At 35.7% G+C, this 13,864-nt stretch overlaps 1 protein-coding gene across 1 annotated transcript; it reads left to right on the forward strand.

Annotated features, from left to right (window-relative positions):
• Positions 1-3,524: 3,524 nt before the first annotated feature.
• LOC105038672 (3-oxoacyl-[acyl-carrier-protein] reductase 4-like) lies at positions 3,525-13,152 on the forward strand. Its single transcript, XM_010914549.4, has 11 exons — positions 3,525-3,862; positions 5,646-5,788; positions 6,120-6,173; positions 8,102-8,182; positions 8,270-8,315; positions 8,393-8,487; positions 8,578-8,610; positions 11,658-11,792; positions 11,878-11,971; positions 12,502-12,584; positions 12,792-13,152. Exons 1-11 carry the CDS (start codon positions 3,700-3,702, stop codon positions 12,822-12,824), a joined length of 960 nt encoding a protein of 319 aa, XP_010912851.2. The 5' UTR covers positions 3,525-3,699; the 3' UTR covers positions 12,825-13,152.
• Positions 13,153-13,864: the final 712 nt, after the last annotated feature.

Below are 13,864 nucleotides of genomic sequence, written 5' to 3' on the forward strand. Positions count from 1 at the left end.
ATTTGCATAAATGGCTAAATTATTCTCCATTAGTTAAATTGACAGCAAATATTTAGGGCTTTATGAGTTCTATAATTTACTTTTGAATTTTTCATTGAGAACTTAAAAATTAAAAATTAATTAATCTGTATCTTGTTATTGCCAGCAGTAGTATCGCTATTGGTTATTATTGTTGCCTAATGCTTTTTTTTTAACGTAACAGATTGGGTAGCTTTCTTCTTTGCCAAGCACTCTGAATGGATAAGAAGACTGCTTCTACTTTATTTTTAGATATTTTATATTTTGATTTTTTTGGACGTGTTCATACTAGATTGACATGAGTTATGCATCTCATAAAAAATAAAATAAAATTTAAAAAAATATTAATGAACAAATACTTATTTTTTAAACTCAGCACTTTCATATCTACTAATATCTAAATTCTTTCAAACTTTTGGTAGATTCTTTACCAAATTTCAAATATTTTCTCCGAGGACATGTTGTTCCCAAATGCCAAACTTGTGACCGTTCTCTTTAAAAGTCTAGCTAATTTAAATTCCAGAAGAATTGCATGAATGTATGCTTTTGAACGGTTGGGATCCATCAATGATGCTTAAGTGGTGAAAAACAATTTACTACATGATTCAAAAGACTTTCTAAGTAGTGTTTTGCTCATGTGTCATACATCACATTCTACATGGTCACCAAGTGTCATGCAAGCAAAATCACCTGAAACAGTGTTAAATTGCTGTGGGATTAAAATATGGTGATGCAGACAGACATAAAATCACATGTAAAAGGACTGCTCCATTACATCTAATCATCCATGATTGGTTTTAAAGATATAAAAATCATGAAGTTACTCATAAATAATGAAAGTTTTCCACTGATACACTACATAAAATTCCATCCCAACAAATAATGACCTCTCAATTATTTATGAGAGTAACCTCATGTTGAAGGTGAGAGATCATTAGTGACACAATGCATTTAGCAACACTCAATCATAACCAAGGTACTTTAAATATATAGATCAAATACCAAAAGATAAGAACAAGAAAAGATGACAAACAACTCAAGATGAGTATCTTGCCAATTATTTATTTATAGTTTGTCGATCAATAAACCCATGATTTATGGCTGATATGCTAAACTTCTCTTGTTTTTCTTCCTATAAGATTGAAAAAGAGTAAAGAGAAGCGAATTCGATGAAGGAGAGTGCATGAGCATAAGGTGAGCATTACAACATCATATGCAGAAATGGAATAACCTAAGCACTATTATGTGACAGATTTCGATCATATTTAGAGAGAAACAAAAAGCAAGCAAAAAATATTTAGGAGCTAGCTGCCACAAGATCACAAAACCCATCACAGTTTTGATTGTTTTAAAAACTTTTTTTTGGACTTTTAGTAATGCATGTAGTGAAAGCTAATTATGATGATCCTATTATAAGATTTTGCAGCTGAAATGCGCCGGGGAGAATAATGACGGCTGAGCCACAGGTAGAACTTACAAACTGCAAGCTATCCAAAACCAATCTAGCTATTGTTACATTCGAACTCTGCACTCGAGCCGGGCTGTGCCCAAAGGTTAAGCATATTCACTTTTGCCTGGGCCCAATTCTGCCCGGCCCATAGGCCCACCTCCCAGCCTAACCTCTAGGCCCAAGCTGGCTCTTACTCAAGCTTGGGATAAAAAAATCTAAAAATTTTAAAATAGTTTTAAAAAACTAATTATGAATATTTAAATATTTGTTAATAATCTACCTATGTCTATTATCCTATTGAGTTTACATATTAACAATAATTGTCAACCAAGTCCACAACTATATCAAACGTAAGCACATAAAACAAGAAAAAGAATTTTTGAAATGGGCCAGGCTCGAACTGGGCTCTATTCTCTAAGTCAGAGGCTGGCCCGTTTACTATGGCCCTATTTGGATGCAATAGAATTTAGGCCTATCTTATAGGATTTAACAATCCTATGGATAAAAATTCTGTACATATTAGAAATGAGAGTTTAGATGATTCATACTGAGGATGGCTATCCCATGGGAACATGGGCTCTAATCTTTAAGTCTGTCTCTGGCCCGTTTATTAAGGCCCTATTTGGATGCAATCAGAGTTATTATGGGATCCAACAATCCTAAGGATAAAAATTCAGGAATAAGTGTTTGAACGATTAATCTTGAGGGTGGCTATCCTATAGGAATATACTTATCTTATAGGATAAAAATAGAGGGGGTACTATTTTAATCTCATGGTCATTGGGCTCCTCTTCTCAACCTTCACACTTGTAATAGACTTGAGATGGTGTGCTGGGTTCCTTTGCTCTTCATTTCTAGCAACCAATCAAATGCTATGCTCACTCGTTGGTCTAGTCCTCTTCCTCCATGGGCACCCATCCTCTTCTCTCCTCCTCCACCTCCTCTCCTGTTGCCAACGTACTTGCCCTCTCCCTCCCTCTTTTCTTTGACTCCATTGTTGTTACTGACACCAACGGTTGCACTATCCTAACCCTTGCCATTGAGGCCTTCAACCGCTTCCCTTACTTCTCCTGCCCTTAGACCAATCCTATCTACAACACCCTCTTCTCCATCCTCTACCATGCTAGCAACTTCCACAATGTTTGCATCCTTCTTTGTCGCAAGAACATCCCCCCCCCCCCCATCATGGAGGTTTTCAAGCTATTGTACAGTGCAAATGATGACAGGCATGGGCCCTCTGGCTAAAGATGGGGAAGAGAGGATCCAAACATAGAATCGAGTATGAGATTTTTCTTTCAATAGAATTTTCCATATAATCTTATACAAAAACCTAAGTCCTATCATGAAGTATATCCTAATGTTATAAACCCTAAGTACCTAAACAGATCCTAAATGGGTCTATTTTTTCGGCCTGGCCCAGTAGCCCAAAGCTTGTGGTCCGAGAATGCCTCAAGGGCTCCAGACTCGAGCATGAACAAGTGCAGTAGTGAATGTCAAAGCAAAATCATCGTGTCCTATCATATCATTCATAGGGTTGAAATCCGATCATATCCATATCTATATTTATTTTATCTGATGAATATAAATACGGATATGAATATTATTCGAATATAAAAATTTATATCTATATTTATTTTAAATGGATATAGATACAATTCGAATTCTAGAAGTATAGATATAATTTAAATAATTAGATTTTATAACTATAGAATCAAAAATATTACTAGATAGATGATAAATTAAATTAATAATATATTTATATGATTGTATGTTTTTCTTAAAAATTAACGCGTATTGTATAAAGTTATATAAAATTATATATAAATTCGAATATTTAAATTAAAAATTTATATCCATATTTATTTTTTTAATAAATATAAATATAAATATAAATATTAATCAAATATTTAAATTTTTATTTATTTTTAAATTAATTTAAATATAAAAATAAATTTGAACAAATAATAATCATATCGTTTTAACCCCTGACCGCTAGCCCCACAAAACAAAATGCCGGAGTGATCTGACCCACTCCACGGCCCCAAAACTTGGGTCCTTCCGCCGAGCCGCCTCCCTCCCTCCCTCCCTTCCTCACTCTTCGGAGATTCCAAAGTCTCCCACCTCCCACCTACCCTCTTGTATACTCTGTTCTGTCTTCGCTGGCGACCCTCCGAACCTACCATTCCAAGCTCTCCTCCTTCCTCCTCCTCCGCCTCTCCCGATCTCCTCCCATGGCTGCCTCCATCGCCTTCAACCCCCCCGTCATCCCGGGGAGATCCGCCGCCCCAAGGAGGATCGCACCATTCCAGACCATCTCCGCCGCCCCTGGCCTCGCTGCCCGGTCCATTCGCCTCAATTCCAGTCTCGTTTCGGACGGCCCCCCTGCCTTCTCCGGTAACCGTTTCTCTCTTTTTCGCACTCGTGTTTGATTAATTTCGGCCGTGTGATTGAGGTTTTGGTTCGAAATCGGCTTTTAAAAAGTCCCATTTCTGGGTAGTGGGCTTGCTGAGAAGAACTCGGTTTTGGGAGAATTCAACTCATAGTGAGAAGAGCGATGGAAAAAGTTCCTGTTTTGATGCATGGGTCTGGTAAATCTTCAGAATTGGGAAGAGTTGATTCTTTCTTTCATGCTTGTTGTTTCAGTGGGTTGATCGGTTAAGCCCATTCTTATATTTAGTTTGTGTTCTTGTCTGATAGATTATTCAAGTTTAATAAGTATGAATTCTTGATTTGTGAATTGGAGCATAATATGTAACTTTTTTGCTCTGTTTCATTTCAAAAATTCATGATAGATTATTGGATATATGAAAACCCGGGAAATGTTTGGGTTGGGGTATGTGTGAATGTGTGTCTTTGCCTGGAAATTAAGTTTGTATGATTGTGAGATCATTTGTGATCCTGTGTTTCTTTTTTAGTTGTTCTGCGTGGTGTAGTTTTCTGTTATGACTTTCTGGCCAGTTCCATTTGTCACTGAGAAGTTCCTGTAAGCTCAGAAGTGGGCCTGAAAGACATAAATCCTCTTGCTTCTTCATCTTCTATATAAGGTGACTGCTTGAATTCTTTAAATGGTGGGGACAGTACCTCTCAACTCTAATCCTTGGATATGTAAATATGGCTGTCCACGTAAAGGCTTTCACTTTAAAGGGAAATTTGAAGTTCATCTCAGCTGATATCCCAAAAGTTGTAATTTTAGTTCATTCTTTTTCAAGGGGTGAGCTGGATATTTATGTGGAAAGCGCAGGACATCAACAGTAGGTCGAGGCTTAAGTGAATCAAAGACAAAGATATAGAGAAAATAAGGGTCCCCAGTGATGATTTTTTGCTCCCAAATAGAAAAATGAAACTCTTTCTTTTCTTGACTGCATAATCAAGAAGCTGGAGATTAAGCTATGGTCAAGTTTATACTGAAATTCTGGGCAATCAACTGTTTTATGGCTCTTATCATTCATTTCATGGTCGCCTGAAAATTCGGCTGTGTTGGCTAGTGTGAATGAGAGCATACATACTGGAGTTATTGCCTTTATTGATATTTCATGTTAGTTGCTTTGATTGTCTTCTCGTGGACACTATTAGAAAGACATTAGCAATTCCAATTTAGCATTGTTTGTGTTCTTATAGTAGCTTAGAACTAGATTGTTCTTATTCAACAATCTGGAAGTGTTTGTGATCCCCTTTGAGTGAAAATTTTGATGTGATATGGCTCTCTTCTGGTTAACAAGGAGAATTCCGGTTATATAGGAGCTTGCAACCGTTAAGCTTCTTATATCATGTATATCGGCAACTTTTATTGTAAGATCTTTTGTATATTATAATTTCTATGATTAATGAAGTGCAGGATCATATTTAAAGTTTAAACATCATAAAATATCCAAGTTTCATTATGTTCTACCCTTTTAGTTACTCTTAATCAATAGTTTAATTGAGTGTGAGCCTTGGTGCAACGATAAGTTGCTCCATCATGATCTGGAGGTCATAGGTTCAGAACACGAAAACTGCCTCTTCGCATGCAAGGTTAAGGCTGCATACAACTGACTTCCTCAGACCCTGCAATAGCAAAAACCTCGTGCATTGGGCCAATCTTTTTTTTAATCAATAGTTTAGTTCTAAATATACTTTTCCTATGACATTAACCTAAACATGCTAATAATTATGTCCTATTCACTAATGGCCCAAACAGGTGTAAGAACTCAGGTTGCAGCCGTTGAACCAGTAAGCATTGAAGAGGCTCAAAAAGTGGAAACTCCTGTTGCTGTCGTTACTGGAGCTTCTAGAGGAATTGGAAAAGCAATAGCATTGGCCTTCGGCAAAGCTGGTTGCAAGGTCAGGAGGTTTATATCACATTTTGATTCTCTTACTATAATTAAGATGAAGCATCTGGCATGTGGAATCTCAGCATTATACAAAAATGTGAATGATGTATGAGCAGGAAATAGGGATTCTTCTTGTAGGGGTTGCTTAGGGCTTTAATTAACTTTTTCTAACAGTTCTTGGGTTTTTTTTGGTTAAGTTACAAGAAAACTTTATGCTCTCTCTCTCTCTCTCTCTCTCTCTCAAAGTTACAAGAAAACTTTAAGTTATAAGAAGACTTCTTGTCAAGCTGCATTTGTTTTGCCAATTTTGCCTGAGCTGAAGTTTTTTAAATTCTATTCAGGTCCTTGTAAATTATGCCAGGTCAGCAAAGGAAGCTGAAGAAGTCTCCAAAGAAGTAAGCCTAACTGTCTCCTTATATACTTGTGAAAGTATCTTATCTACTTTTTATCTAATACTGCAAGTAATTTATCTACTTTTCTTGTTACCATTCGTATCTGCTGCAATTGCTTTCTTATAATTAGAATGAACTTATGAAATGTTTAAGAAGCCTTGAGATTAGTTGCTTGTGTTGGATAAGTTATCATGGATTGAATTTATTCTTATTTTTCCTTGAAGGTATTGTTGCTTTGTATCATGCAATTTTCATGCATGCTAAATCTGTAGTTGCATCAGCTGCACAGGTAACATGATAAACTGTGTTACCACAGCCACCATCACCTTTCTGTTTTTCTCTTGCAGTGGTTGGACAGTATCTGTAAAAACTATTTAAACATGTCTGACCAATGAAAGCTGGTCAAACATTCTAATCATTGGATTCCTCATTCACCCTTTATTGAGAACCAATATGTACATATGGTTTTGTTGCTTAATTATTTAATTGAGATAACCTTTGTTGGCTTATTGATGATATGACTTGCCATTGCAAATTAATCCATTCAACATCATCCAAGTTGTCCCATTTAATAATTTGAAAGACTTTGCTTTGAGGAGATAGCAGCCTCTAATTTGAATTTTCATTCATCTGTCTCATGATTTACAATCCTTATGCCAGAAATTATGTCAAACCTGTACATTTTCTAGAGAACTGCCATAATATAGGCCTGCAAGGGCCACATGGCAAATATCTTTCTGGAAACTAATATGCTATATTTAACATCTTGTCCATGATATGCTACAATTTCAAGGAGGGAGTTTTTTTTTGGAAGTTTTTGTCACTGTGCCAAACTTATACAACATACTTTCCTGCTGCAAGATGCTCTTCATACTCAGTAACATACACAAAGATATGTCTAGAGTATCTTGCAGTTGCCAATAAAAAATTGAAATGCAGGACTTCTTTTTTTCTTTTGGAAAAGTTAGACTAACTCTACCAAAAAAAAAAAAAGCTAACAATATCCCTATTACAAGTATTGCTAATTTTTTGTGGCTAAGCCCAAAATAATGAATTGCTGCATTTTGAGAACTATATTCTGGTACATGCAGTGCTAGAGGACAGTTCTGTGGGCCGTGTGTATCCATATGTTTGGAACTTCTCAGAATTTATATGTGATTAATAACAATGAGATTTTATTAATAAACGCAAACTATCTAGGATGTTGCATGTAAAAATTCTTTTAGCTCATCAAAATTAGTTAAAACTCTAGATGCAAATGTTTTTTCTTATTGGTAAAATCACCGATATTTTTTTTTTTGAATTTTTGTTTTTTAACGTGGTAGATCATTCATAATCACAAGGGATAAATATCCAGAGGCAACATTAAGGTTGTCTTTATCTTTATATTTTAATGGAAATGTTGTTATTATTTAGAAAAATGTGTTTCATTCTTGGTGTTATTAGAATGTAGATAAAAAGATGACTTTTTATACTCTATCTAGAATGATACAGCAATCATTTTTTTTTTGAACTCATATATATATATATATATATATATATATATATATATTTGAACACTTAAAATTGGTACAAATGGTTCTTATTGCTCGAGATCTTGGATTTACACTAATAGATCTGTCAAACTTTAAGTCACTTTGTTTTAATTTTGTTTATACTAATTGTTTAAGTTGTCTGCATGTGAAAAGAGGGATAATGAGCCATGATTGACACAGAGGGCACAGCAAGTGCCAGTCCGGCTGCTGTCTGGCGGCACCAATGCTTGAAACCTTGTTGAATACTGACTATGCAGGGTGGCCAACTGTTTAGTTCACAAATATTTTTCTCCTGTTTTGTTTGTTATGTTCTCATCTCTTTGGGGGTTCTGCTCATTATTTGTTGTCAGATACAGAACATTAGATCATGAAGTTTCATGTCTATCTCAACTGCAGATTGAGGCATCTGGTGGTCAAGCCATTACATTTGGGGGAGATGTTTCAAAAGAGGCTGATGCCGAATCTATGATCAAAACAGTGAGTCAGATATACCACATGCATTTAGGAGTTGTTTGATATCATTTTGTTTTTTCTAAGCTAGTGCGGCTCATGTGATGTTTCTAGGCAGTGGATGCATGGGGAACAGTTGACATATTGGTAAACAATGCAGGTCATTTGGATTTCACGTCTCTGTACTTGCTACTGTCACCTTTTTCTTCTTATAAGCCAAACTATTGATGCTTTCAGGAATTACACGAGACACATTATTGATGAGGATGAAGAAACCACAGTGGCAAGAAGTAATTGACCTGAATTTAACTGGTGTCTTTCTTTGTACACAGGTATCACTCTCATACTTAGCATTTCTTTCTCACAATTGTTAGCTCATGAATCAGTTTATTCACCATAAATGCAATATATTCTTTTCTCAGGCTGCAGCCAAACTAATGATGAAGAAGAAAAAGGTAACTCAAAGTCCACATTCTATTTTTGTTTCATTTAGAGTTACTTGCCAGCCTTTTTTGGAATTTGTGACTTAGGGAGAGTAGCACTTTAAGTGGCCTGACAACTCTTGTGTTTGTGCCTTACATTACTCTTATTGACATGTGGCTGACAATCTGAAGAAATCATGACCAATGATAACTATGTTGTCGACATGGTTCTGTTGATTTACTCCCAGAAGCATATTGTACATGGAAAAACTAGAAAAGTAAAATTTTGAGAGTGATGGGTAAAAGTGGTCAGAATGGATAGCAAAAGAAAGATGCATGAGAAAGATAATTTTTTGCTAGAGAATAGTCTCCTAGGTATTCAATTAATTCCACTGTGCAGTATCAAGAAAAATTATTTATTTTATGTGGATCCAAGATAGAAGATATTTTTGCACAAGCCGCATTATTTGTGTTACTCTTATGTGCACTACGTCATACTATGGCATAACCGATAAAATTAGCATGTTACTGAAAAAGTAATAGTTTAGATGTGCTAACAGGTACTTTCAACTTATTGTGTTTTCGAATATGTAAGTCAGAACATCAGGGTAAACACATTTTATCTAAAAATCAGCTAAAACCACCATTTATAACATATCATCACGTGTGTGGAGACTATTCAACTACTGAAGGCATTGCTTATTAAAAACTAGAAATCAGCCATATACATACTGCATATATTGTGATGACATCTTCTACTTATGTATGAAGACATAAGAAAAAAACCTTAAGCATTATCTATTTTATTTACCTTCATATCCATATTTTTTTTAAAAAAAAATGAAGTATCATTACTGCTTCATAAATTCTACATATACTGTGATGTCATCTTCTCCTTATGTATGTGAGAAGACATAAGAAACATTACATGAAATGTATTCCCTTTTCCAGCATTATGTATTTTTTTTACCTTTGTATCCGTAATTTAAAAAAAAAAAAAAAAATGAAATTTCCTTACCACTTCAAGAATCGAAAGCATGCATATCAGCAATCTCAGCCAGTCACCGCTTCAACCTAGGTTGGATAGCTTGTTATTTGGTGGTACAACTCTTCTGAGTTATTATCCTCTTTTTTCTTTCTTAGGTTTCTCTATTTGCACTTTCTTTAAGTCTTTTCTTTGAAATTTCTTTTCCTTTTTAGGTGCACATTCCTATCCTCTACCACATCTTATCTTGCACTTTCTAAACTTATTCTTAACTCCATTGGGACCTAATTTTTAAACTCAACTCTAGAAATTTCCAGAAGATTTTTGTTTTTTTTTTCTTTCCTTCATTAAACCCTATAAATTTGCAACTCCAATTGTACATCCTTAAATCATAGGCAAAATGATATCTCCTATTTAAGTTCTAGGTCAAAATCTAACCTTTGTTGTTTAATGCAAGAGAAGTTTCAAGTTCAAACAGAACATTCCAGCAATATTTACCTTTGTTCTTTGCAGTTCTCAACCCAATCAAACCTTTTCATATCCTTGTCAATGTACCTTCCTATGTTGAATTTGATATCAAAGATCCATATCTTGATTGTCTGGCATCATATGGGTTAAGTTGTGGCAGAAGTTGACTGAGCCTTTTGTACATTTTCCTTGAAAGGCTATCAATCTTTACTTGGAAATTACTTGGAAGATGCAGCAACATGTCCTTGTGTAGACAAATTCCATGATTTGGTACGCCTTGCCAGTCATCATCTTGCCATAATACAGATGCCTACTTTATAAAGTTCATCTTCCATTCTGAACTCATATTCATGTAAAACTCAAAAACTTAATGCCTATAACGATTTTTCGAATTGTCAAAATGAGTCAATCATCCAGTGAAATCAAAAAATATATATTGTAACTCTTCTTCAAATAAATAATTATTCTTTTCATATATATATATATATAGTTTAATCAAAATAATCTTTGTATGGAAACTCTTTGATTAATTTATCAAATACTATTTATCAATATCTGTTAGTGATGTAAGTGCTTTTTCTCTTTTATAGGGTGTAGCATGTGTCGAACTAAGATTTAGTCCTCTGGCTTATAATATATTTCCTATAGATGGATCTAATTCCCTGTATCAAAAGCAGATTTTTTATCTATGTTGTTTTACTTTGTGCCATTTGTAAGGAGAAGCCACTATAAGTAGTTGCAAATGCTGTTCAGTATTTTAAAAAAATGCTGACATGCACAAGACATGTCAGATTCCAAAATCTTTTGGATGGAGCATTTGCAGTCCCTGCAGATTCAAATTTTCAATTCAGCACAAATTGCTATATTTTCATATTTCTTATGCACCCTCCCTCTCAAAACATAAAAGTGGTTATGTTATGTTGTTGCCATCCAGAATCTTGTAGGCTGCATTTTGAAGTCTTCTTTTGGAAGAATCCTAGAAGTAGGGGTATCTGAACTACATTTCTACATGAGGATGCAAGCAAAAAATTTCAGGAGATTATAGGTTATAATTGACTATTGAATAAACAGCATGAATTGAGAACCTTTTTCCTTCCATACTCCAACTCTGGCTGTTTTTTCCCCTTTTATTTGTCTCTTATTCTTTCTCATCTGTCACTCCGTCTTATTCCTCTGTTATCTAAGTCGCTCTCTCTCTCTCTGCGTAAGAAAAGGATAAGTGGTACATCTTGTTTCTGTACTTTTTCAAGCTATACTTTTTTTTTTTTTGTTTTTTTGGGTAAATGCAAGTTATATGTTCAACTCTCTTTTCATATTGAAAAAGGATACTTGGAGACATCTACTAATGTTTCAAGATGCACTTTGTCTTCTCTTTTTCTGGCCATGGATTCCTCAATACCACCTTAACCGTGACTAATTGAAATCCATATTTCCATTTTGGAAGAATTGGCCTGGATAGTTTTATGAGACACTACATTGTGGCAGCTTCTTAACTGCTGCATTATTTGATTGTTCGGACACATGAAATTTGATTTTTATGCCACCAGGTGGCCAATTTTGCAGAAGTCTTTGAAATGTAATCATTCTTCTTTTACTGCTGGATTCTTATGTGTTCATCTTTATGCAGGGAAAGATCATCAATATGACATCTGTTATTGGTCTTACTGGCAACATAGGTCAAGCTAATTATAGCGCTGCAAAGGCAGGGGTGATTGGTTTTACCAAAACTGTCGCAAGGGAATATGCAAGCAGAAATATCAATGTAAGCTTATGCTTCTGTCGAGGTCCAAAAGAATTCTAGCCTAGCTCTTGGAATATGCTATGATTATTAACTACCTTTGCTTTAGGTGAATGCTGTTGCCCCTGGGTTCATTGCATCTGATATGACTGCCAAACTTGGAGCAGACATTGAGACGAAATTCTTGCAGACCATCCCACTAGGTAAGCATGAGCCACCATGTGTCTTTGTCCTGGCTTTCTAGTCAAGTCATTTATATTAATGAGCAAAAACTGTGAAGGTCCTGTAAGATCCTTTGAAAGTTTGATGGCTTGTTTGGATATATCATCTCGTAAAATGTCTAGAGGTAATACTTGAGAATAGGTTGAAATTTCTCCTTGTTTATCTCTCAACTTTAAGACAGACCTAGTACTATGTTCTATGTAACTTTGTCATGTCATCTTGCCAAGACCCTTGAACACAAATTGAGAGTTTGAGACCCTCAGAATGTCGCTTCCTATGTAGCTCCTGATACAGGTACTTCTGTTTAGGCTGCCTCTGCAGACCGAACCTGCACAGCTTCCTCTAGTGGAAGTTATTGTTTCTGCAACTGTATCTTTTCTACTAAGATTTATATTTGGCTTTCCTCTCAGATGATGCAAGATTCTTATTTATTTAAGTGTAAACCTTACAAGATGGGGTAAAGATACTGAAATAGATGAAAATCTTGTTATTTTTTGATACAACTTTTCAGGGAGGTTTGGGCAACCAGAAGAAGTAGCTGGGTTGGTGGAGTTCTTGGCCCTCAATCCTGCTGCCAATTACATAACTGGGCAGGTAAAGTAATTAATTTATATTTCCAATTTAAGTGCTGGTCTGATGATTCTGAGGCTACATTCTTCAACCAAATGAATGACTGTCATTTCCAATCTTAGGTTGCCACATATTTCCTTTACATGAAATTGATTTGCAAGGTGTTGTGCGTAATCCGATACGTCTTCTTTTCGTTAAGTATCGAAAATAATTCTAAATATTATGATGCAGGTTTTTACCATTGATGGTGGATTGGTAATGTAAGCTCGGGTGGCTGTTTCAACATAGTTTTCCTGCGTGCTAAGCCACCACTTGGTAGTTCGGAGCTTTCGGCCTCTGCTTTGGTGATTTTGGACGTGTTGGTGAGGTGCTCTGGCCTCTCTCTGACCAGACTCTTTTTTCCTCGTGTGTTCTGAACCTCCATACGGTAGTTTCAGAGCTTCCCACTCGTTAGGTGAGTTAAAAGTGAGAAGAACAAGAAAATGCAACCGATCTATGTTACGCGGGACAAATTTATATTCATTTTTTTGTGTTTCTTTACCAGATTAGACTAACTTAATGATTAAAAAGGAATTCATTCTATCATGTAAAATCCATGGATGCATGCAAGATGGCAAAGGTCAAATTGGTGCTAAATTCTGATGAAGTACATATATCAGAAATTAGCATTGGAAGTACATATATCGCAGTGGCATGGGGCCTCATGATTTTGCCTTTAAAAGATGCCTCATAGGAGAGAGAGAAGGCTCCATCTCATATAAGTCAGAATTTTTTTTTGATTCAACCAATGTGGGATTAATGATGCTCTCTCTTCTATACCACAACATAGCTCTCTAGTTATAAAAATTCTGGACAAAGTTGCGAGAGATGTGTCACCGTCCGTCAGAGGCATATCAGTCATACGGTGGGCATCAATATTGTGGTCCAGGGCTCATAATTTGGATTCAGATCGATCTCTGTACTCACATATATAAGATATTGTCCATTTTGGTCTCAGACCACTATATCATGGGGACTCACGATTTTGTTCTTCAAAAGATATTTTATGGCAGAGAGAAGGTTTTAGTCTATATAAGCAAGTCTTCTTTGATTTTCAATTAACGTGGGATTAATGATGTCCTCCATTCTATACCACAATAGAAGCATCAATTTTAATATTACTGTATACAAGTTTGTAGGTAACAGGGACATCTCTTGCTTATGGTTGGTTCCCCAGCACCTTATGGCCCAGGCTATATGATCAAAAGTCATCGTCCATGTGTCTGGCATGAGCACGGGCCATCTCCACCACCCACCCGGAGACT

The sequence above is a fragment of the Elaeis guineensis genome, chromosome 1, assembly GCF_000442705.2.
Source record: "Elaeis guineensis isolate ETL-2024a chromosome 1, EG11, whole genome shotgun sequence".
NCBI classification, from domain to species: Eukaryota; Viridiplantae; Streptophyta; class Magnoliopsida; order Arecales; family Arecaceae; genus Elaeis; species Elaeis guineensis.

Excerpts from the sequence above, each read along its gene's own strand:
- LOC105038672 (XM_010914549.4), top strand. The coding sequence starts at position 3,700 with ATGGCTGCCTCCATCGCCTTCAACCCCCCCGTCATCCCGGGGAGATCC. Across the intron at positions 8,611-11,657 it reads TAATGATGAAGAAGAAAAAG|GGAAAGATCATCAATATGAC; the intron begins GTAACTCAAAGT and ends ATCTTTATGCAG. Across the intron at positions 11,972-12,501 it reads CTTGCAGACCATCCCACTAG|GGAGGTTTGGGCAACCAGAA; the intron begins GTAAGCATGAGC and ends ACAACTTTTCAG.